The sequence below is a fragment of the Opisthocomus hoazin genome, chromosome 5, assembly GCF_030867145.1.
Source record: "Opisthocomus hoazin isolate bOpiHoa1 chromosome 5, bOpiHoa1.hap1, whole genome shotgun sequence".
NCBI lineage: Eukaryota > Metazoa > Chordata > Aves > Opisthocomiformes > Opisthocomidae > Opisthocomus > Opisthocomus hoazin.
Window position 1 is genome coordinate 78,400,065 of NC_134418.1, and position 25,871 is coordinate 78,425,935.

Genomic DNA, 25,871 nt, shown 5'->3' on the forward strand with positions numbered 1-25,871 from the left:
CTGTGGTTCTATGGTAAGTCCTGGTGCTTGCAGAGGGCTCTGGTCAGCACCTGGGCCAATGGGGAAGCGTCTCCGTGGGGCCGCAGCCTGTGCGGGCAACGCGGGCTGCATCCCGAGGGATGCTGGAGGGCTCATCCATCGAGTCCTGGCCGGTCACGCCGTTTACATGGCCACCAAGCTCATGGATGAAAATGGTGTGGCTTATTTAGGTGGGAAATTGCTGCCATTTGCACCGCACCGTGCTTGGAAGTGGGTTTTTCCCAGAAGGGCTCCGCAAAGCCCAAACCGCGCTGAACCCTGGCACCCATGACGATGCGCCTGGCTTCTGTGCAAGCAGCTGATGTGACGGTAGCAAGGGGGGCTTGGAGAAGCGGGTCTGCGGAGAGCGTCCGAGGCGCACCTCTCTCCTTAGAGGAGCCAAATGGTTTGTCATGTCCGTTTGCTAGTGTGAATTACATGGCCCTGGATGGGTGTTCAAAAGGTTAAATGCTGAAATAGGTCTGGAAAAAAGGACTGCGTATACAAGCTACAGTATCTCGTGTGATGTATTTAACATCCCTAATTTACATGCTGACAACTTTGCCATTTCTAAAGAATGTTATCATTCATCTTTCTGATGATTAATCAGCACAAGCTTCAGACACTGTTTATCACACTTTGATGCAGCAATCAAACAAGAAAGGCAAGGTGTTACAGAGGTGGGGTGTTTTTTTTCCAAAATCTTACAGTATTTACAAAAAGATGCGTATTTTTTTTCTAACAGCATTCTTAGAATTATTCACTCATTCACAAGCAGCCATCGCACAAAAACATCATTCAGAAATAGGTTTTAAAACACAGCCACCTCCGTTGCGTAGCATACAGAAAAACAGGCTAGAGCCCAGACACGTGGTTTTTGAATGAGAATGGGAACTGATTCGGAGGTGCCACATTTCCGAGGAAGAAAGGTGCACTTCTCGAAACATCATCAGCTGCAGTTCTCCTGGAGCTAATCAGCTGCTTGTCGGTCTGCTGCCACATTTCCCTTTTACAGCTCAAGTATCTTGTGAGGTGTATTGCTGTAAACGCAATGCTGGCATTAAGCTCCAACAAATCATGCTGGCATTGAAAGATTTGTTCTGCAGCGTTCGCCTGTGGACACTGACAAGAACGAGTTACACAAAGTGCTCCCAGGGATCGACGTTGGCTTCACGTGTCGTGAGCAACTCAGTGGACCCGAGTTGTTATTTCCAGTTTCTGCTTTTATAATCAAGTATCACCCTTATGCTTTTAGAATCTTTACTCCTGTAGAAGGACCTTGGGTTGGCTGTAAGAGTTCAATGGCAGGCTGCACAGGGCTCAGCAGGCACTCACCGTGTCTATCCTGTTGATTTTCCAGCAAAACTTGGGTAATTTAGTCATTTGGTTATCTGGTGTACTGATCATTTTTTCGCTTTAAAAATGTGCTCCAGTGAATTCATTGAGCCTGGTCCATTAAGGAGCAACAGGGAACTCCGAACAATAGGTGCTTGTTTCACAGCTACGGCAAACGCTTCGAAGGCACTAAATTGCCTTTTATACTGAACAGTCTCATAACAAAGACTGATTTTCTCCCTTTTTTTTCCCAATTGATTTGATGGTTCACTTGAGCTTTAAAAACACATTACATAAATCTTTACAGCTATTACAGAAGTCTTTTGTCAAGTTTAATTTGGTGTTTATTTATATTTTTTTTTCCACAGTGTAATGATTCACCCTTAAACTCACTGTACCACACACACCCGGATCGTGCGTGACTCTGGATCCATAGGAAGAAGAAGTCCTAGAAGTTTGTTTCGCATGGGGAAGGACACAAATCCTTCCAAAGGCAGTTTGTCACAGAAAGCTCCCGGTTCAGAGGTATATCAGAAAAAGCGCTGAGCACTCCTGAAGGCGCTGCCGGCGGCCACAGCCTCCCGAAGAGGAAAGGACACTTTGGAGGATCAGACCCTTACCGCCCTGTCCTAGACGAGCTTATTTCACAGTAGAAATTTAACGATGTAAAAAGAGCACCTCTCTAATGACCCACCGTGGCATGCAGGCATCCATCCATCCATCCATCCATCCATCCATCCATCCATCCATCCATCCCGGTGCGTAGCACCGAGGACTGGGACAACCAGATGGTTTAACGATTACGTGAAGTGAATCTTCTGAGCTAACAGACCGTGGTGGTGGCTTTGCCGCCAGCCCTGTGTTAAGCATCGTCCCGAGGTGGATCTGTGGCTGCGCTGGAGTGAATGAGTAGGGCAAAATCAGGTTTTTGAAGGATTTAATGGATCTGCCATGTTGATGTTTTCGGGGTTACATCATCAATTTGGCTTAACCTTCAGAGGCGTTACCTCCGACAACAGCTCCAACCTCTCCTGTGACTTAACTTCACTGTTACAACTTTCTTTGGGCTTGGTAGCCTGTGGTGGAAATATTAGCTAGGATCACCTGAGAGGGTGGGAGCGGAGACCGTGTAGACCTCTCTAAGGGAATATGCTGCTCACCAGGCAGATGTGCAGAGAGCAAGAGCTGGTAGAAAACCAGTAAGTGTTGAGAAACCTTCAGGCATGCAGTTGGGTACAAAAACCCTGTGCCTGAGCAGATGCTATCATCATCACCAGGAAAAGCAGAGAGGCTGTTCAGTGCCAGGCTTCCTCATCCTACTTTCTCCTGACCCCTGTGAGTCCAGATGCCTTTTCACTTTCCTCCTGGTTCTGAAACGGAGGATTTCTACTGCTCTCCCCTTTCCCAGCCCTCCCCGCCATGAGGAAAGCCCGTGAAAGGGTTCACTTTGGGGAAAACGAAGAAGGAAAAGCTGGGAGAAGTAGGATGCTCTCACTGCTCTCCTGCCGATCCACCTCTCCCGGCATTACAATCGCTCGGCAAAGAGCCTGGCTCTTTGAAGCACGTGTTGGCATAGACCAGGCTTGGCTGGCACCGTGAGGAGACGGTGGGGCTCTACTGAAGGTGAAAGAGTAAACCAGAAAGAACACAAATGTGCAGAGGTCTATGTCCACCCCTGAGCTTCTCGGCACCGGGAGCCGGGGTTAGCCTCTCAGCGACAGATGCTGGGGTAAGGTGTGTTTGATGCTCGGAGATCTCCACCTGCGCCCACCAGAAGATTGTGCGGATGAAGCTGGCTGGGGTTCTGCTTTCGTTACCAGGGCTGTAAGCCCAGAGCAGCAACACCGACTTCCCTGGCTGCGTTTAGAGCAGCACAAAACCTGGCTTCGTGTCACAACCGCTGTAAGAGCAGGACGGGTCAGAGTCGCGCCTGGTGGAGCACGATGAGGGGGCAGGGGGGCAGCACTCTATTAATGAAGTTATTATTCAAATGAAGAACTTAAACAAAAACAGAGAAGGCTGGAGTTGCTGTTGAGGCCGACGGAGAAGGATCACAGCAAGGCGAGGTGCTTGGCGAGCAGGGGGAGCAGAGCCAGGGCCAGGGCGCAGCTGCGGCGCGGTGCCGAGGGGGCCGCGTTCCGGAGCATGCACTCCACCCTGGACCAGGAGCCGTTGTTGGGCAGCGGCTGGACGCCCGCCAGGCTGCACATGACATTGTAAACGTCCACGGATCTGATGGGCGGCGCGCGGAAGCTGGGTCGGAAATCTGCGGGGAAACAGAGAGGAGTCGGCGTCGCACGGCTCGGGGCTCGGCCCCCGAAACACGGGCAGCACAGCTCAGCAAAAATGTTTTAAATGCTCTAATTCATTGGTTTTACTTCCAGCCTTTTTTTATTCTAAAAACTGAAAAAGGAAAATCAATTAAATTATTAAGTACGGGAGCTACTTTCCGCTGATGAGGTGGAAATCGGGGCTTCTGCGTCTGCCTGTCGGACGGGTGGGAGAGGTCTGCTGCAGCCTTCCCAGAGAACGAGCTCTGCGCTAGCGAGTCCGACTCCACCAACGAAAGGAGAATTCACGTGTTCCAAACAGAATTAAACATTTGGGCCAGCCTTGGAAAATAGGGCAAAAAGGATAGAGTTACTGTGCTGGGACGTTGGAGAGGGGCTGACCAACTCCCTTCATGTCTCTCTGCTCTGTTTCTCCAGCCATAAAACAGATACAGAGTGAGAAACCTTCCCAGCATCCAGCCGTGGTGAGGAAATCCTGCCATTCATTCGTAATTTTAGGGCGCCGCAGAGTGCCACATCAGGGTGGGCACGCCAGGGCTGCAGGGACGCTGGGGCAGGGGCCGTGGGGCCGCGAGGGGACCGCGACACCAGGGGTGGTGGCATCGTACCTGGCCCGTATGCGATGAAGAAGGCTCTCATGTCCATGAGCTCATTGTCGTAGCCGTGCCAGCCATTCTGCCAGGCTTCCTTCCTCCCCGTCCCGTTCTCCCAGAAGGGCAGCTTGTCCCTGCTCTGGGTGACAACAGCAGAGTACGGTTAGTGCCTGGCTGCTGTACCACCCCATCAGGCCACGCATCATAGAATCATAGAATCATAGCGTGGTTTGGGTTGGAAGGGACATTCAGAGGTCATCTAGTCCAACCCCCCTGCAGTGAGCAGGGACATCAACTGGACCAGGGTGCTCAGAGCCCCGTCCAACCTGGCCGTGAATGTTTCCAGGGATGGGGCATCAACTGCCTCCCTGGGCAACCTGGGCCAGGGTTTCACCACCCTCACTGTAAAAAATTTCTTCCTTAGATCCAGTCTAAATCTGCCTTCCCTTAGTTTAAAGCCATTACTCCTTGTCCTGTCACAACAGGCCCTGCCCAAAATATTTTCCCCATCTGTCCTAAAGGCCCCTTCAGGTACTGGAAGGCTGCTATAAGGTCTCTCCACAGCCAGCTCTTCTCTAGGCTGAACAAGCCCAGCTCTCTCAGCCTTTCCTCATAGGAGAGGTGTTCCAGCCCTCGGACCATCTTTGTGGCCTCCTCTGGACCCGCTCCAACCTGCAACCATGTTCTCCGCTGCACTGGGGTTCATCACCATGAGGGGAGAACTCCAGTTCCACTGGCTCCGTGTGCAGCCATCTCCTGGCTGAGCGGGGAGGACAACCTTCTGCCTCTCACCCATCTAAATTTCTGCTGCAAGCACACAGTATCACAGCCATATGTGACACGTGTGAGCAAAGGGGTGACCCTCTCCTGCACTCTCGTGGATTTGATCGGGTTTTCTTCTGCCCGACATCCCATTGGCACCAGAAAAGAAGACAATTTAGGTCCGTTTGACTAGTCAGCCTAAAAAATACAAATATCACGCCTGCTATATACTGTCTAATTATTATTATTTCTTTTGCCTGCTTGTTTTAGTATTAAAGCAATAGGATGAGAGGAAATAGCTTGAAGTTGTGCCGAGGGAGGTTTAGATTGGATATTCGGAAAAATTTCTTTACTGAAAGAATGGTCAGGCATTGGAGCAGGCTGCCCAGGAAGGTGGAGGAGTCCCCATCCCTGGAGGTGTTCAAACAACGTGTAGATGTGGCACTCTGGGATATGGTTTAGCAGGCATGGTGGTGTTGGGTGGATGGTTGGACTTGATGATCTTAGAAGTCTTTTCCAACCTTAATGATTCTATGATTTGCCCTGACATAGACTACTCTCAGTTTTCTCTCCCTGCTCCGTGTCCACGCTTTAATAATTCATCATCATAATTCTTGTTTTTCCTTGCCCATACTGCACTTAAGTCATACTTTCAAATTCCTTCCTCACTTTCTCCTGCTCCTTATTAAGAGCTCTTACCAGACCACCTACCGTAGTGCCATATCCTGGCCTGCTCGGGAGCAGTGGTCCCCAGCGGCTGCTCAGAATTCTGGACCAGCCCTCTCCATGAGTTCCTCTTGTCCCCTGCTCCCTAGGGATGGCAGCCAATGTGACACTCCAGATAGCCCCAAAACTATGGCAGGAATTGCACTTAGACGAAGACCACCAGCTGACAGTTCATTAGACCCCTGGCATTAATTTCTCCAATGGTTATAGAGAAGGAGCAACAGTTGCCTAAAGCGGCTGGGTCTGGGTTTCACGCTCTGTCACAGGAGCATAGAAGATGCCTCGACAAAGTCTCTCACATTCCCACCCCGGGTGAGTGGTGCTGCAACCCTTGCAGATGGTGAAGCAGATCAACCGAGAAACCTTTTCCTTTTACAAACATTTCTTTTGTCTGGTTTTGTTTTCCTCCTCTGCCCAAGAAGAAAACTGACCATGTGCAGGAGCACTGAGGACGGCCATGATTATGGCTGTGAGGTGTAGCTCCTCTGAGTGCTTTCCAGGGGAACCCCCAGAGTATCCCTTGCATTTCTTCATATGTAACAGCCAGAAGATGTACCAGGGAATTACACAATTTTCGCTGACAAATTTAAGTCCCTTTCCTTGTCCCCATCTATTTCACTGACAGCACTCAGAGCAAGCCAAGGAGGACTGGTGGTGTTGGGTTGATGGTTGGATTTCATGATCTTAGAGGTCTTTTCCAACCTTAATGAGTCTATGATTCCGTGAAAACAGACTCCTTCCCCTCTTCCTACCACAGCACGTCCTTATGCTCCAGCTCGGCTTACTGCGGCTCCTGGGAACGAATCCTCAATGGGCTGCTCACCGTTAGACAACCTCTACAGCACTTGTCAGCATCAGCTCCAGACGAGCCAAGTCACATCTAATTTGCAGTGCTTCTTTGGTGCTATCATGACACTGCCGAGGCGAAAGCTCTCCCCAGTCACGTCGTGGGCTCAGCTGCTTCCCCAGCAATGTCAAACGCAGGCGGCAGCGTGCCCTTCCATTGCCCGCCAAACACCCAGCACATATTTATTCGCAGCTAGAGGTGCAAAGGCACAGCCATTTCCATCATTGCTGCGGCCAGCTGGGTCAGGAAACCTATTTCTTTCACGACTGAGCCGTTAATTTTCAGGCTCAGCCTAAGCTCGGGCTAGCGCTGCTGCTCAGTAACGACTGAAGCAGGCACGCCTGGGGTTGCTGACGACGGACTCTTCCCTGCACGTCCATGGTTAGAAGCAGGACAGAAATTGTTCCTGAGAAGTTGGGAAAGTGCGCTGGGATGGGTACAGGGTGAGGGAACCAGACAATGTCAGCAGACCAGCGTCGATACAGCCGAGGTGCGTGAAATCCCTCCTCATCCTGCTTTAACCGAAATGCAAACGGCCTTTCGCTCTTACGCTCCTTGCTGGGGAAAGACCCCCAGCTTTCCACATACATCCCTTTTGTCTCTCTCAAATAAAGAAAAAAATCAAAAATCCCCCTCCTTTTTCAAACAGCTTACAGCTATCCACTAGCCAGCAGAGGGTTAAAACACCCCACGAGCACGATAGGGAAGAGCCGAACATCCTCTCTTCAGTGGTTTGGGCAAGGAGTAGAATAGAAGGCTCAATTATTGCTTTAAAAATATGACAGGAAACTTTCATTTTCACATCCCATTCACAGATAATGAAAATGTACCATGGAGAAGGAAAATCTGACAGCATTAATGAGAGGACATTCTAGAAAATCAGAAACAATGGGAAGGAATGGGCAGAGAGACAGAAATAATTACCACAGCAGCAGTGTTTGCTGCACTGTTATTAAGGTTTGTCAGAGTTTCAGTGATTTTTTTTTTAAAGTCCTTTTTTTTTTTTTTTCAGAATATGTAAAAATGTTCTGTGTTGAACTTCTGTACAAAAGAGTTTAGTTGTAATTTTTTAGAATAACTTCAGCAAAAATATTTCCGATTCCTACATTATGAGTCCAAATCTTAACTCTGGCTTTCTTATATTTTTTTTAACCAGAAACTTGGTGCTCACCCATCTGTACTCAAAAGCAACTTTTTCTTTTAGAAAGGCATTTTTATGCAGCTGTAGAAATGATTACCCTAAAGTCAGGTTGGCTAGTGAGTGTGGGCTGCCTTGAGCAAAGCCTGGTATCTCTGAAGGTGATGGAAGCAGATGCTCAGCTGAGTTACAGGAACCTGGGAGGAGACGTGACCTGACAATAGTGCTGGGACACTACAAAAAACCAGGACTCCTTGGCTCTGTCACCAGATCACTGCCTCAGTGTATGGCCTTGGGCAAATCACTTAATACTGCTCCTCACTTTACCCACTTACAAGCTGTGTAAGCTGCCTCACCCTCCGAGCCGTGCTGGGGTGCAGTTAATAGCTGTAATGTGGAGATCCTCAGAAGCAATACTTAAGTACAAAAAAAAAAAATTATTTTATAGTAACAAAATAAGTTGGTATGAAAATTCTCTTCATGTGCAAGTCTAATCGGTTCTTAGTTCAACAAGCTCTCAGGTTTGCAGTGTGTGCACTGGGTGTCTCTGAGGAGTAAAACCCCAGTCCGACTCTTTTGAGACTGGAGGGCCTGGGAGAAACAGGGCATGTTTAGGGCAGAGTCTGGTGGGTGGGAAGCCAGGCAGAAGGAAAAATTGCCCCAAAGTACTGCTGAATGGAAGGACAGGAAGGTCTTGGAATGGAAAGAAAATGGAAAGAAACGCTCTTCTTGTGTCTGAGACGAAGATAGATGGGCAGGGGGAAGAGGAGAAAAGCAGCAGAACTGGCATGAGATAATACAAGAACTCCTCCTGCTTTATGACAACACAGAAAAAGAACCAGCTTATTTAACTTTGTCTACCTTCAGCATAGCTGCCATGCCTTGAGGCTCTTTTAAGCACACCACAGTATTTGATGTTGGCATTGTAGTCAGCCCAAGCAAATGACGTAATACTTTAACTCAATGCTTAGCATAAAACTGCATATTTTTCTTATTGTTTTCATATATTGCACCTTTTCACATTCATGAATAAGTATTTTACTTCCGTACTTTACCTCTACTATGAACCATCCTTCCTCGGCCACGAGAGTTAGAGGAGACACAAATTTTCCTTTTTTGTAGAAAAACCTGTCTGGAATATCCTCTTTGTTATAAACGTGCATGTGTTCCACAGCTCTCAGTTTCTGATATATCTGCAAAGAAAACAAATGTTGGGACACCATTTGGCTGCAAGGAGCGTACCTGTCGAACAGCTAACCCCCTTTAATGGCTAATCATCGGCACGCCCAAACCGGGGCTGTACCAGCCCAGAGATGATGGCTGCACAAAACCTGCTGATGGGGTTTAGGAGATTCTGAAAACCTGATCATAAACACATAGGAATGCATGAATTAAGGCATCTGCCCCTTTACTCCACTCTGGTGAGACCCCCACCTGGAGTACTGCGTCCAGCTCTGGAGCCCCCAACATAAGAAGGACATGGATGTGTTGGTGTGGGTCCAGAGAAGGGCCACAAAGGTGATAAGAGGGCTGGAGCACCTCTCCTGCAAGGACAGGCTGAGGGAGTTGGGGCTGTTCAGCCTGCAGAAGAGAAGGCTCCAGGGTGACCTTCTAGCAGCCTTCCGGTACCTGATGGGGCCTACAGGAAGGATGGAGAGGGATTTTTCACCAAGGTGTGTAGTGATAGGACAAGGGGAATGGCTGTAAACTAGAAGAGGGCAGATTTAGATTAGATACTAGGAAGAAATTCTTCACCATGAGGGCAGCGAAACACTGGAACAGGTTGCCCAGAGAAGCTGTGGCTGCCCCCTCCCTGGCAGTGTTCAAGGCCAGGTTGGATGGAGCTCTGAGCAGCCTGGTCTGGTGGAAGCTGTCCCTGATCATGGCAGGGGGGTTGGAACGAGATGATCTTTAAGGTCCCTTCCAACCCGAACCATTCTATGATTCTATGATTCTGTGATTTATAATCCATGGACTCACAAATGTGCGCATGTGAGTATATCAGCCCACAGAGACAGAGCAGCAGACACCCAATCATCACATCTCCAAGAGATGGAGGCTGCTCAAAGGCCTGGGTACAGACACGGTCAAGGGATATTGCCTTGATATTGCCTTCGGCCTCTGCCACTAGCTCCCTCTTTGTTCTCTTGAATGAACAATTAATGTCACATCTCTGTGTTTCTTACACTTAGCCGGTCAATCCCTACCAAAGGGATTGATGGCGCTTAGTGCTCTGCTTCATAAGGATGCTGTGAGATTAATCAGCCAATGTCTCCAGCTCTGAGGCTGCACAACGCCTTACAAGTGGTTTATTAATATTAATCATACCATCTGGAATATCATCACACAAATGTGGTTAAACTCCAAATTATTCAGAAAACTATTTTCAATGCCTAAAGAAGATGTTCATATGCCACAGAGAAGGCGGTTATTGGAGTCCCCAGAGCTTCTATCACTCTTTTGCTTAAATATAAATAACCTTCAGGAATAAATAGCAAAGAATGCAACAAGAATGAAAGGTCCTCCACTAGCCTTTTAGCAAAGTCCCCCCTGCACGTGTGATGTGTGTATACTGATAAGCAGTGGCCGTAAGGGGGGCACCAGGGTGGGCTCAGCCTGGCCCTCTCACCATGACCTGGACTAGAGAGTGGGCCCGATGTTTCACGAGTACTTGTGGTGCTTCAGAATGGGACAGCTCATGCATGTGATACCACCATGTTCTGACACAATCTAATTGCTAAACGTGGCTCTTTAATGTGCATGAAGGACAGAGGAACCTGGCTATTGGGAAAGAAAATTGACTTTGTTTTGCTTAAAAAAGCAGCACTCCAGTAAGAAGTCCTAAAAAGAAATGAAGGAAGAAAACAAAACCATGCCGTGAGGCATTGTGCTTTATTCTCCTTAGGGATCTTAGGTTGTTTAATGAGAGAGAATAGTGTGCTTAAGAGCTTTGTCGGATGAAACCCCATGTCTATGTGAAGTTGCAGCTCACACTTGCCCTTGTGTGAAGGTCTGGCCTACAAAAATAGTGATCTCTGAGTTAAGGCCGAGAAGAGCATATATAAACACTGTGATCCCCTGCAGGAACTTCGAGTGATAGGCTTGTGGGTGCCTCTACGACAGCTTTCAGTTCCAGCACTAATTTGAAATATTCACAATATCACAGCTATACAATTCCTGGAGAGCCTGTTGGGGTGCAAAAATTAGCAAATATTCTCTTTAATAAAATTGCACAAGCTACAATATACTGGAACTTGCTAAAACATAATATAGAAAATAAAATTATTCATGTGGAGCATGGACTGCCAATTTTGTACATCCACTCATCTATATTCTGAAGACAGCAATAAGGACTTCTCAAGCATTGGTTTCTGGGTAAACTATAATGTACCAGTCTATTAGTTACAGATGCTGCATTTTCATTCTTTTCAAGTGGTTTCCAAGTTTTTTTCTGTATTGTTTTACTTTGTCACTCAAAATCCTGCAGTTCTAGCCTTGGGCTTTTATGGTTGATTCACTCCAACATGCTTATTCATCAAAATTCTTCAAAGGAGAACATTGTAAGAAATGTATTTTTCGTACTTCTGGTCTAACAGAGTTAATTCCTCAAACTCTGTGGGAGTTTACTGGAGTAGAAATGCCTGACCTCCTCCAGATCATTTGAAAATCCCAGCTAGAGTGTCAATAAATTGACTTTTATCTCTATATAAAAAATCCTCAAAATGGATTTTGAGCTAAAATCTTTTAACTATTTATCAGAAGCACATAGTGGTGGGGTTTGAAAGCACTTATCTGTGGCAAATAAAGGTGAAGGATCATGCTTTTTAATTTGCCTAGTGTGACTTTTCCTTCAACATCACCAGAGTGTCACAAGATCCAAGTGTGACTCCTGGTAAGACCCTCAGGCTGATTTTTACACACATCCCTGAGAGCGGAATTTGGATGTTATGAGCAAACAAAAGACACAATTGTCATAAAAAACAAGGAAACACAAGACCACATAAATACAAATAAACTGTACTTACCTCCTCTTGCTTCTCTGGAGCTGGCCAGAGGCTCACAACAGGACCTCGGTCCTTCATTTGTATGGTATCACTCATATTGATGTAGTTTTTCAGCTCAATCACTTTGTCCGCCCAAGAGATGTCTGTCATCCCGTGATCGGAGAACAGGAGGACGTTGAGGTCATGCTGAAGGCCCTTGCTCTGTAAAGCGAGCACATGACAGCCGTTGCGGCCAGGTAAGTGTTTTGCACTGTCTGTGCCTACCGATAATTTTTAAAACCCACTAAACATCCACTCATTTAGTGGAAGTTGGCCAGAAGGAGCACAGCCACAAATGCCCTCTGGTGTGCTTTGCCACCACCCATAATGGTGGACGTCCACTTGCTGCCCTGGAAGAGTCTGAGGTTAGTGCCAAAGAGAGGTTTGCCAAAATCAATCCACCCTTCTGCTAAATAACCAGATGCTACACCCCAGTCCCACAAACCAGTTGTCCCAGTTGGTCTTAGACAGGATTTTATCCCACTGTTCTTCATCTGTAGGCAAAGATGGCTGGGGAAGAGCAACTTTGACATGTTACCAGTTGTGGCGGGGGTGTTTCCCTCTTCTCCTCCCAAACACCATCACTTAGCATTAGAGCTTTTATAATTTAGTGAAACTGGAAATACATTTTCCTCTCCTCACTGAAACACATGAAAAACTCTAATGTGAATTTATCGTTGCCAGAAATATTCATAGAATTGACATTTAGCCAGAAGCTCCTCCTTTTCTCACTGCAAAATCATTTAGATAATGTTTTTTAAAACAAAGTTTAAAGTACAGAGTTCTGAGTGGTGCCATAAAGACCACTATAAAAGTTAATTGTCTGATTCCACAAACCTTAGGAAGCGAGCGGTTTTGATTCGTTCGCCTACTATAAATCCCAGCCAGCAACACCAGTTATAAACAGAGCAAACACGTATATTGGTTTATGGCTTCCTGGGGCTATCGGTACAATAATCCACTAGGAGGATTATAACGCCACCGACGCAAATAAAAATCAGGGGAATGCTGCCTTGATTACCATGTGATCTCGGTAGCCTCTGCTTCTCAGGACATAAAAGTTTACAGCCAACGCATCCAATTAACAGGCATTCAATAGGCTCTTGGCAGTCCCACAAAATACAGTTTTAGAAGCCTTTTCCAAACGCACCCAGGAGCTGGGTTTTCGGATGCCACTCACCTTGATGAGCGCGATCATGTTGCTCAAGGCTTTGTCCACCTCCTGCAGAGCGCTCTTCCGCTGCTGGGAGGAAGGGCCGTAGTGGTGGCCTTCCACATCGATGCGCTCGTAGTACACTGCGGCCATCTCAGCACTGCCATTGCTGGAGGTGGGAGGGAGGGGGAAGCAATAAGAGGCCGATGCACATGGGGACCTCCTGGCTGCCGGTGCTATTGTCCTCACCGGCACATAATGCCACAAAACCCCATTTTCTGCTTCCAGCCTGTGCTTTCCTACCTGCTGTGGCACAGACGGGCTCGTTATTCATGCCCAGAGTCTCCTGACTTTGCTTGAGACTCCCATCAGAGGTGCCAGGTAGAGAATGCCATGTGCAAGCACCGGCTGTCCTGGCAGCCCCCTACTACCTCTTCAAATTAGGAAGGCAGCTTTTCCTTTAATGACAAAGAAAGATCCAGAACAAATACTAATTTCTGTGCTGAATGCCCTTATTAAAAGGATTGTGGGAATTACCAGTTAAATGTGCTTTAATTAAAGTTTGGCACTTCTGGCTTTCTCCTGTGTGAGGTCTTCCAAGCTACCGAGGTCAGCTCAGGACAGGCTCTTCCATGACCTTGCAACATCCTGAGTGGTATGAATTGGGGTGAGATTTTAGATGGGAGTTTTATTCAGGAATATGACCAAAGGGAAACTAAGGTAATCTCGGTGTTGCACAAGTTTAGCTGATCACACGTTTCTGCCCTGAATGCCCTCAGCCTAATTAGTGGGGATTGCACATACATCAGTGCTTAATTACATTTTCATGACCACTTTGCAGTTCACTGTAAAGCTTCCTGAAAGCAGTCATGTGGATAAAATCGCGAATCTATGCTCATGAAGTTCAAACCCAGTCTTTTTCTACCGTACTTAATATATGACTATGACAGGGTGTGCCACCCATAATACATGCCCTCATCCAGATCAAGATCCCTACAAAAAGACTTTGTGTGATGTCCTGACAGGTCCAGCTCCTCTGATTAAAGACATTCAAGTAGTCTGGTGTAATGAGGGAGACAGAAGAGGAAAAAAATCAGAGGTGAGAGACTGAATGAATGAATTAGGGTCTGCTATTTGCATTTGTAAGCTTGCTGAAGGCCTCAGAGGAGCAGTCCTGCAGGAAGCTGAAGGTCTCTGCCATGGTGGGAATTTCTCCACCGCTGGCCCTGCAGAACAGTGTTCTTTCTCACTCTTCATGATTTTAAAACCATTCAAATGAAGCAGCCCTTCCTCCACCCAGTTCATTTTAAGCATTACTTTCCATCCATATTATGCATAACTTCATTTCTAAAATTTAACCCTGTAATTTCTATGTTCCTTACACACTCGTTGAACCTATTGAAACAGGTTTTTTCTCCTGCAGAATCTGGATTAATTAGCTACTTGGACTGCTTTGTGTCTTCTCACCTGTAACTAAATGATCATTTCGATAAAGATGAGAGCTATGAAAGAGATGTACTGCAAAAAACAAATGGTCTTATTTAGGCTGTGGTGAGATTTCTCAGTGAGGGCTCAGTGCTGTAAAGATAAATGTTCAACTTGGCACATGACTTCCAGGGGACAAGCCCCGGTTATGCAGTGTGCTTAGGAGTTTGCAGGACTGGGTACAGCGCATCCAACACTTGTAAGACTGAGCTTGTCTTTGTTTCCATTTCTTGCCTGTGTTCCTAAGAAAACTAGGCATCTCTGATCATGGCTTGCATCTCTGATCATGGCTTGCACGGCAGAAGTAATCTCTCTTTCTGACTGTGTGTTAGTCCTGTCTTCTCCCATCACCAGTAACTTGCAAAAGAAATGGCTAAGAAAAGCTCGCTGAAGAAAGCTGGACGACATCGATGGCAATACCAAAGGGGTTTTATATTTTACCAACATACTTTGCAAGTACCACGCAAACTTCGTGACACCTGTCCGGGAAGGCAGGTGGATTACAACAGCCCCTAAATGATAGCCATGGAAAAGACATAAGGGAGGTTTTAGTTTTACTTGCCAAAAATGGGTGCTGGACTTAGTTTTGAGAATTTTTGGTCTAAATAATGGTCTCAAAGCACCTGTTTGAAGGGACCGGAGAACACTCCTGAAGGATGGTTTCCTTTGGTTGCAAGAGGAGCTCAGTGTCTCCTAGATGAGTCAGGTCCTCCCGCCCTTGAAGAGGGCATTGATAAAACTCCTTTCAACCCTAGCGAAGGTAAGATGGGTCAGGACGTTCTGGTGCCCAAACTCAAGCTAACCCATAGGCCACCATGCCACAACAAAGGGCTTTCTCTCCCCTGAAGTCCTTGTAAGGTTTGCTAATGCTGGGAGCGCAAGTGGAGTTCCTTAGCTACCAACACCTGCCATTAGGGTAACTGAGCAAGGCACTGCTCCGGGGGACAGACTGCTCTTGCCACAGGCTGTTTTCCCACAGAAAGCCAGCACCAGCCTCACCCTAATGGGCTTTTCCAATTAGCTGGGGTGTGGAAAGCAAACACACTGGATTTGCCAGCCTTTGAACAGCATCAAGAGTCAGAAGCTCTTGCAGAAGACGCAGATGGCAATAAAACGCAGTTCAAGACTCTTCTACCCAGCGATGCTAACTCCTGCTAAATGAATATGCCTACAATAAAGGCATTTCAGAGGTTTTACTTCTTATGGACTGGCCTAGCAGCACTGAAAATTGTGTACTAAATTTGAAAGGACTAAACAGAGGATGAACGATGGGAAAAACAACTGTGAGAAAGGAGAAGGGAAACTTGCCTATTTTTTTCTCTGTTCATTCTCTACCCTCCTTCCTTACTGTAACTCCCTGCAGTATTTACACCTACAACTGATCATTAATTTTATCAATGGTTGTTCTTTTTTCCTCTTTCCCACCTTGCTGCAGACAGGGCACTTGGTTTGAAGGAAAGGAACCCAGGCAGAAATTCAAGAGGGGATGGTGTGTAAATGGACACCAGGGACGGGACCTCTGACAGCTCCAGCACGATCTGTTGGGCTCTTCAGCAGGCTGTAGTGGGTGTTTACGGCAGACATCATGGTGGCAAGGATCTGCTCTTTTCTTGAGATCATCAGCTTTCACCTTTTGTGAGCTGCCCCACCAATATTCTTGTGTCCCTGCCCTTCGCTTCTTTTCCACCAACGGCAGCAGCAAGCAGCCTTGTGACTCAGGGTGAATTAGCTATTGAAACTTTTTCAATGGGCTCCAGCTACCCAAAAGAGCAGCTTGAAGGGCTGGAGCTTTTAACAGTTTGTGCCTTGTTTTTAATCTTGCTCACAGTTATAAAGCTGCAATCCATCCTGAGCAGCCTTATGCACCTTGCTTCGTAGAAACCAGACAGGCAGCTTCAAGCATATTCTGACCCACCCCCAAATGATACCCGACCAAAAAGCTTCCCATGGTAATTCTGGGTTTCCACCAGAAGTCAGAGCTGGTGTTCAGTTTTCCATTCCTTTCTTTATTCACTGAAATAAAAGTGTTGCAGAAGCTCCAGAAAGCCTCCTATGGCACATACAAACTCCTCATGTCACATGCAGCTAACTTTCTTAAAATATAAGCTAAATCATTTTGGGATCAAATGTCTCACATGTTTGGAGACAGCTTCTCTCTAAGCCCTATCCCGTAAACGACAGAGTGATTTGTGAGTACCTGCGCAGCAGGACCCAGTGTGCAACTGGGAGCTACATCTCCGGCAGCACACTCATCGTTTTGGAGCCTTCATTTCAGGGACAAGCAGCACCCAGCATCTGAATATGAAACTCTTCAGATTCAAATCACTATGGCAGTTTGCAAGAAGCAAATTAGAAGTGCATCCTTGGATTGGATAAATTATGGAACAAACAAGGTTTTAAAAGAGGAAGATTAGTTATAGCTAGGGTAAGGCATTATCTCTGCATGTGGTGGTGCAGTCTTCCCTGCTTTTACAAGGTACATGGAATTGTCCTTTGTTAACGTTTGGATGAGAGATGGTGGAACTAGAAAGCAGGGAGTGGAGCACACTTTTTTCCTAGGAGCTGGTTGAGAGATATATTCCCATGATTCCCATCAGCTGGACTAGATGATCATTGTAGGTCCCTTCCAACTGAACTATTCTATTCTATTCTATTCTATTCTATTCTATTCTATTCTATTCTATTCTATTCTATTCTATTCTAATTCCCACATCTGCACAAAGTGAATGCCCGCTCCAAAATCATTGTGCCTGAGATGTTCTAACATGCAGTGGGAGCCAAAACATTGGTCTTCTAAATAAGTGGCCGGAGCTGAATTTCAGAATTTCCAAATTCCCAGGAGCTCTCCGTATCTAAGTATTTCAAAGTCTGCTCTTGCAGTTCACTGAACAGATACTCACAGACTGATCTTGAAGTTGTTTGAAATGGCAAATTAAAAATAGTAAGTCAGGATGTCTCCTCTGTGTTGTAACCTACACATGAAAAGAGGAGCACATCTTTCCCTCTGATCTTAACGTAAGGGTCAATTTCTGTAATGGTGATGTTTCTATGACAGTGCTACAAAGCAGTCTCGGCCTTCATCTTCCTCCGTGGGAGCGAATCCTGACGATCTCCCTACAGGAAAGCTGACAGTAAACCCAAATACTCATCCTGGAGAGAGGAAACCCCACGCTGCAGAAGTTCAGTGACGTACCGCAAAGACTCGAGAGCATCGCTGATGGCATCCGCAAAGTTTTTGTCTGTCGGGACACTGAAGTATTCGCGGCAATAACTTGGTCTGACCCCGAGGATTTCGACCTCGCAACCTACGAGCGAAAAACGTGGTGAGATTCGCTGTTTCACCCTGATCACAGACCCCACACCTTGGGGTCCAAGTTCAGGTTTGTAAATGCCCGGTGACATTACTTACCTTACACCTTCCCTGCAGGAAAACCTTGTGGTTGGGAAGGGAAAAGGGCAGAGAGGCTGGTTTGATGAGTGCTTGGAGCAAACTGTACATCGGATCCTCTTATTTCCCTCTCTAAAAGAAAGGTCTCTGTGTGACCTTCCCACAATAAAACTCTTGATTCCCTCGTGGCGGACAGTTTCCACCTAAATCGCTAGCTTGTTTTCTTTTTAACTGCTATGGCCACATAGCCCCATTTCCAGGCTTCCAACACAATAGACGTAGATATTGTTCCCTGAAAGTTCAGCAAATACTTTCCAGTCAGACACACTGTATCTTACGTCGTAATATCCTCTATAAACCGTGTTTTATTATGTGATACTGGCACTCCACTATTAAATCTGTTTCCCATGAGGTCTTATTAAAACAGTATAAACCAATTAACTCTCTTGGTAACTTGCAGCCTTCCTTGCAAAATACAGTCTGTTTTGTGGCCCAGAGATTTATGGCAACAAATCCTACAGGAGAACATGGCCCTGAACACACAAAAACATGTTTTTGTGGGTTTTTTGCCCTTTTGCTCTCTGGTTACTGTGCTGCTGAATAACATTAATATTTAAATGAGATGTGCTTTCAGAAACACTGGATTCATGCAAACTATCTTTCAAGAGCCCCAGAGTCCTCCCATCACAGTTAGGCATTTTCTGGTGTATTCCTGGGGCACAAGAAAAAAAAAAAAAGGATATATTTTGCAAAATGGCCTCTGTATACAGCAATACAGTCAGGTCAAAAAAGGCAACTCTAAGCCATAGCCTGAATCTGCCTACATTTGGGGCACTTTCCTTCTCCTCTGGGATGAAAGGAATAGGCATTAAGGACTGTCAGAAGTTGACTGGTTGCCTGAGGGGAAGAAGGTTGCACGGGAGGTGTAAGTACAGAGAGGGCACTGGAGCAAGGAGAGATAATTTACAGTGGTTTTCTTACTGGGACATTCAGTAAAGAGACTTTGTCAGTGTCTTGTATCTCAGCCCACGTGAGCTCACGTCGCTGAGATGCCATACTGGGACACAGGGAAAAGCACACCACTTCCAGGCTAAGATGGCTAAGAGACTTCTGATCATGAATTCTCAGGAGTACCATGAACGGTTAGAAAAACTTAAATATTTAAGCTTAGTAAATTTAAAAAAATCTTCAGTGACTTGCAGAAAGCCAGATAAATGAGATAGAGTTTACCCTTTCCAAAAGTTAAAGAGCCCTAGCACACGACAGATTCAGTCTCTTCACCCAGTGTCCCATGGCAGTGGCTCCCAGGTCTCCACATTCTTTATGTGTTTCAAGGGCCTCAGATTGCATCAGGGGAGGTTTAGAATGGATATTAGGAAAAATGTCTTTACCGAAAGAGTGGTCAGACATTGGAACAGGCTGCCCAGGGAAACGGTGGAGTCACCATCCCTGGAGGTGTTCAAAAACCATATAGATGTGACACTTTGGGACATGGCTTAGCAGGCATGGTGGTGATGGGCTGACAGTTGGACTTCATGATCTTAGAGGTCTTTTCCAACCTTAATGATTCTACGATTCTATGAAGGGACCCCATCTATTATGACTAATTGTTTGTAAGAATGAATTATTTGCAATAATAAACAGAAAATGTAGTCAACCTGTTTACTTTTCTGTAAAAACATATTTACATCATTTTGAACCTCTATCTAATATTTGGTTTTATGAAAGTTGTGGGAGTGTGTGATGGTGCTCACTTTTCATTCTTCCCCTGTGGCCTCAAACTTCTATGTCTTAATCCTCCCCTTTCTCCATGGAGACACTTCAGTGTTTAACTCTCCACCACCAAAGCAATCTGCAACCTCGATGAACAGCCTGCAGATTGCTTGACAAGAACTGACTCTCCATATCGTCCCACAGCAAAACTTCTATGCAACTGTACATGGCACTTTCAGGAAATTCTGGTGTGCAACAGAGACAGGCCACAGCTGCTACCTAACCAAATCATCAAAAAAAGATATTCCATGAATGACCTGAAGCCATCTCCAGGAAGCAGGAGCCCTTGTCCCCTGAGGATGTGCAGCTCCAGTCTTTTGCACGACATCCTGGGTGCTACCAGCAGCAAAGCACAGGCTTTCAGCTGCCTCGGATATCCTCTGTGGGCTTTGCTACTTCTTCAGCACAGAACTGGAACTTCAGAGCCAACTTCTCCTCTGTCACTTGAGCCTGGGAAAAGATTGGCTCCAAATCCAGGCAAGCAGCTCAGGATGCATTTGGAAACGCCTAGTATTTTAGTTCAAGTGGATGATTGCTCACAGTGAATGACTAACAAGATGATTTTGCCTCTTTTTTCCTCTTCAGATACTGACATCAGATTATAATTTTCTCAGATATCATTCCTCAGAATTACTCACAAGTTAATTATAACTGGAAGCATTAACCTCTTGGGGATCTTGGGTATTTTAGTTTCTCAGATCTTTCTGTCATTGCGATTTCTAGATTGTCAAGTGATGAGCAGGACATAAAAGATTACAGAGGCAGCAACAATTAGAAATAATTTTGTCCACTAAATATTGGTCTGCAAGTGTGCAGTTCATTGGCAGTAACACCGAAAATTCAGGCTGCCTAGATACCAAGAGCTTCCTTTTTTTTTTTTTCTGGCCTCTGTGATGAACAGAACTCAAAACTGTACTTTTGATGTTAAGGCTTATTACAATTCCAAAATACTGTCCATGAAAACTTTTTAATAATTAACTTTCATTTTGATAGAGGCAACGACAGCTGGTAAATTTTCTCATGGAAGTATTATGGGAAAGGCAATTTAAAAGCACTTGGAACCAGACGAAGGGAATGTTAAGTTTCTCTTGGTTAAAGTACAAACAGATAAGCCATATTTGCTACGACGTAATGTTAGATACCTTTCTGCGCAGTTTTGTATGACACTAAACCTTTACTTAAAAACCTGAACTTCTGGAGCAGGAGTAAGGACTTCTTTCGCAGTGATATATAGGCTTCTCTTTATCTATCTGACATGGAGACCTGAACCCCTGCCAGCTTTAAATTGCATTTCTAAACATTGGTTTAACAGTTAGACACTTCATGTCATAACAAAAGGTCTTGAAAACTTTCCAGACTAGCTCCACGGTATGGTAAATGTTGTGATTAAAGGATGAAAGGTTGGGTTTAGAGTCTTTTTCCCCCCCCCCTTTCTCTCATTTCAGCGTTGAGAACAGACGTCGCTGCACTTCAGCTGAAGCAGTTGCAGAGGCTGCCGGAAAATGAAGGAGCTGGAGGGTCTGGGGTAACGTCACCCACCGGGCTGAGCGTGAGGAGCAATACAAAGCTTTGGCTTTGGTGGTACCACCTGGATGCTCTCGCTCTCCTCTGGAGCTCCTCCATCCGCTGGAGCCACAGTGCTTCAAACAGGCAACCTGGGCGTGAGGATGCACCTTTCACCCCACGCACGGCGTTAGCTGTTGGGTTTTACTTCACAAACAGTCAGAGGATACACGACTTTTTCCCCCAGGAATGCCTCGAAGAGCAGAAACTGCCTAATAAATGCCGTGAAGAAAGCAGAAGAATGTCCCTGCAAGCCAAGTGCTTACGTTTCGGCAGAAGTGGTGGCTGGGAGCCCCGATGAATTCTGCCCACGAGTTGTCTTCGCCGTGTTGATGTTGGGCTCACAGATAAAGCTGTGATGGATGGGTGTTCACATCTGACACTCCTCCTGCCCTGTGTCCCTGTTTGCTGGGGTCTGGATTTTCTTCCTTTAAGCACTGAACACGCATGAAAGGGGACCACAGGGAAGAATACGAAGTGTCAGATTTTGGGTTCAGACTTTGCAGAGCTTGGAAGTGGCTCTGAGGAGGAAATGGCAGCGGTGCAAGTTAACCCTGGGAATCGGCTCGCTGGCATTTGCAATGCGTGTCTGCTATGTTTGATCAGTCTCGTTTTCTTCACCACTGGCTAGAGAAAAAATAGCACCTTCCAGAACAAAGTGCGATGAGTTTGGCTGTACGTTGTTTTCCCTACTAACAGTTTCCCAAACTTCTTCTCTTTGGATCTCTACCAGATTTGCAAGATTTGTTACTAAGCAGCAGTATATCCTCAGGCTGGAAAGTTAATCACTAATAGCAGATCCTACTCAGTGAAAACATCTGTGGGACCTTCACCCACCTTGGTTATTAAACCCTTATTTTTTCTTCCATTTTGTTTGGCACCACTCCCCAGTCAAATGCCTTTTAAAGAATTAAAGCTTTAAAATAATAAATCTAGAAATAAGGATTACATCCTTACTATGGAACTAGGAAACAGTTCCACAAAATCATATGGGGAAAATGTAATAAATAAATACTACTGCATTTGGAGTGACTTCTGTTTACTCCAGTTGCACCTGGAGTCCTACTGCAGCCCAGCTGCCCCGTGTTTTAGTTCAACAGTTCCGTGTTTGACCCTGCTTCCTGCCCTGTGCCTGACCCTGTATGGCAGACGTGTCCCTTCAGACTGTGGACATCCTTAAAAAATAAGCATGTGCTTAAGCGTTTGCTGAACTGAAGCACCAATGGCTCTCCCAAAGGTCGCTGGTCACAGATACATAATTAATAACAGGAAGATGTACACGTCACGGTCCACATCTAAAATACGAGATCCATGCAAAAAGTCCCACTGGTACCAGTACGGCAGAAATTCCCCCGCTGTCACAGGAGAGTCAATGCAGACACTTGGCAGCGTAAGTGCTGGGAAAAGGGAGGCTCTGCTCTTCCTTGCAGTTTTCCACTGGAAATAGCAGATAGATGAGTGTGCAGGGTATACATATGTATACAGATATACATCTACACTTCGTATGTCTTCTCCCTGGCACACACTGTGCAAAGGGCAGCAGGAAGGAGCTGGGTGAAGACCACGGCATTTAATGGAAAGTGATACTGTTCTTCTGGATTTCAGTAGCTCTCTGTAGACTGTTACATCTACTCAGTACATAATTATATTTATTCAGTGCAGTTACATTAGTAGTCAGAAATGAATTGTCTATTGAAACAGGCCTTTTTGTAAATTTTTAGAACAATTTCTAACTTCTTGTATAATTTCCATATCTTACTATTTGAATTGCTGTTAGGCCACTTGGGTGACCTCCAATAAGGAGAGCCTTTTTTTTGAGGGATGATCCAAACCTCTACACGCAGTCTGCAATACCAGTCCACTGGACTGCCTTTGAGTCTGTAAGGCGACATTGTCACTCCCATATCTTTTCGCTCTTCAGAGTAGAAATGCTCTGGATGGCTTTTCAATGTTTTTCATCTTGGTTTGCTCTTTCTTCTCTTTCCTGAGAATTGTGGCTTTTTTTCTGGGACGCCACCAGCCACGTTGCATGGGAAGATCGTGACCAGGCACATGAGCGTTGGGATGCAGAAGACGAGCTGGCCGGGAGCCCACAGCGTGAGTCAGCTGCCGCCGCCTGACCCACTGGCACTGGCTGTATTCAGTACAGCTCTTCTAACACGTGGTCCTCTAGCCTGTAGTTACACATATGAGGATATTTGCATACTGCTTAGGTAGCAGTTAAAAGATGAAAAAGTTGAGAAGCTGGGTACCTTTCAAGGGATTTCCTGCTGGCTGCACAGCTGGAACATCTATTTCCATGTGGGTCCCGAAATGGACAGCCTAAAAGTATACTCCTATTTGTTAAAAAAGACTTGTTATTATACATCCCGAGTGATTTCAGTGGTCCAGTGCCCAACAAACCAGGAATGGAAAGGCCAAGTCCCTCCAAATGAATGTCAGAGCAACTGGGACCTCAGCTGAGTTAACAGTGAAGGAGGACAAGAGTGCTCGCTCCAGCTCACCAAAGGATGCTTTGCTTTCAGCTGGGTTTTGCTGTCCCCACAGAGTATATCGTCTTCGGGTCTCAGCCACTAACTTCCAGGTTAAAACCAAACAAGCATTGGGGGAGGATGGTTACTGTTTAACTATGATCAGTGACATGGTCTACAGTGTTGCTCCATGAACCATTCATGGAGCAACCATTTGGCACAGCAGAAGGTACAGGTGGGCAAGCAGAACGAGCAGTTGGTGGAGGAGGGGATGCTCTGCAAGCCAGCACCTCCCTGAAAGTAATGTTTGGTGGAAAGCTGCCTCCAGTGACACTTCAGTCTTTTCCTTTCTAAGCACATGCAAATTGTCACGGCCTAAGAAAAGATATTTCATTTCTATGAGTAATTAGTAAAGCATTAATAATTCTTGTCTGTATTTCAGTGTACTAAAAAGCCATCCTACAGAGTATGGAGTTCTTACTTGTAAAGATGCACCATTAAGATGGTAGCAATTTTTGACATACTAACCTGGCCAGTAGTACATGTAAACGTTCTTTTTCGCTTTCATCATTGTGACCCATAATGGCTCCGATCCATTCCACCAGAGAGGCAGCAGGCTTTCTTTATTCACACCAATATCGAAAGATACATTTGTTTTTTGGTCCCACATGTAGTTTCCAATCATCTGATGGACCTCACAGTGCCGACCTTCAGGGGTGGAGAAAAATAAAAAAGCACAATCAGATTGGTGTTCTCCAGCAGAAGGATGCCGCCAGCACCACCACTGCTACCACTGGATCACGCAGCAAATCAGCTGTAAAGCTCAGGTTGAACTCGGGGACCTCTTACCTTGCAACTGCTCATACGATCTTCTTGACTCTGCTACCTTTTATGGAGGTCCTCCACGTAGCAGTCTATATCCCCCAATTCAGCCACATAAAAGTTAGTTGCTGAAGCTTAGGTCAGCCACCTGTGTTCCCTTCACAGTCAGTGGAGAAGAGGCAGCACCTCTAGAGAGCAATTCATGCCATCCCAAGATAGGCACCTAAGGTATCTGGGAGCAGTTATTCTCTGGAGGTGCATGTTGCTCTCTACTGATTGTAGAGAAAGACCACATCATTAGCTTAGCTTGAGACAGCCAACTTTTAGACAGCTGAGGCCAGAAGAAACAAATCCTGCACCCCGTAGCCTGCTCAACGTGCTTTACCCAGTCCACACACACAGACCACAGCAGTGGCAGCCCAGGCGGGCGCCACATGTTTGGCCGATGTCTGGCTCCTTCTATGCACACAACATCTGCCAAGTCTGAGGCTATTTTAAGGTACCCGCCAGCGCACAGGCCCAGAGGACTGCGGGAAGCAGCCTGTGAACGGGAAAGGACAAGAGTATGCTCTGGAAACACAGAACAGAGTTTGGGAAACTCACGTTTCCCCTCTCCTTCATCCATAGACACCACTGGTTTTCTGCAAACAAGCCAAAACTGGGCCCAAACCTTTATATATTACTTTCATTTTCCTTTATTGTCTTTTTCTCTTCTTCATATGAACACACTTTGTTCCTGGTTGTGGGGACAACAATCATTTCATCAGACATTTTCAGCCCTCTTACTGCACCTTGGGGAGTCCTTGGACAACTTTATATTACAGGAAAGTAGCATATAAGAGCTGAGAGATGTCTGCCACTTCTTGACATTGTCAGGGAGAAGACACTGTAGTTTAAGAGTTAATCTGCAGGCAAATTAATGAAAATGGGAAAAGAAATGTTGAAGCTTAAATTGTACTGGGAGTTCACGATTTCCGTATCTTATAAAGCAACAACTGATGCGTGTGCGAGACACTGTCATCATTAGCTGGTGAGTCATGATATTGCAAGACTCCAGATAACAGGCTTTGATTATTGTGAGACTGAGTGTGGTGATCAGAAGTGAAATAACCTCAGTGGGCTTGTTTTAAAAAGGCCTCAGAATTCTGAGCAGAGCACTCTGCATACTTTGGGTCCACGTGAGCTTGAAATGGATTTTGAACTCTCCTTCCCTACTAAGAAGTATTTCAATTATGCAAAACATTTCCTCCTCCCCAGCAGAGAAAAGCAGTCCCAATTTGTGGCAGCCACTATTCGCCATACTAAACCAAACAGGTTTACTACAGAACTGGTGGACTGGATGGGCAGTAATCTGTCCTCCTCAGGCTGCCAAGAGCTTCCTTCGCTGTAAGTCTCAAAAGAGCTAGCAGGAAGCCTCTATAGTGATTGAAAATGCAGCCTTCCTACTGCGAGGACAACGCCAT

At 45.9% G+C, this 25,871-nt stretch overlaps 1 protein-coding gene across 1 annotated transcript in view; it reads right to left on the reverse strand.

The window, feature by feature from the left end:
* Positions 1–544: 544 nt before the first annotated feature.
* The window catches only part of ENPP6 (ectonucleotide pyrophosphatase/phosphodiesterase 6), a 36,783-nt gene continuing 11,456 nt past the window's right edge, over positions 545–25,871 (reverse strand). Inside the window, exons 2-8 of the mRNA XM_009933438.2 lie at positions 24,115–24,294; positions 17,585–17,696; positions 12,934–13,075; positions 11,736–11,915; positions 8,766–8,903; positions 4,253–4,376; positions 545–3,619 (exon numbers count right to left, since the gene is read on the reverse strand). Coding sequence (XP_009931740.2) covers positions 3,405–3,619; positions 4,253–4,376; positions 8,766–8,903; positions 11,736–11,915; positions 12,934–13,075; positions 17,585–17,696; positions 24,115–24,294 — 1,091 coding nt within the window. The 3' untranslated portion in view covers positions 545–3,404. The remainder of the gene's footprint in view (positions 3,620–4,252; positions 4,377–8,765; positions 8,904–11,735; positions 11,916–12,933; positions 13,076–17,584; positions 17,697–24,114; positions 24,295–25,871) is intronic.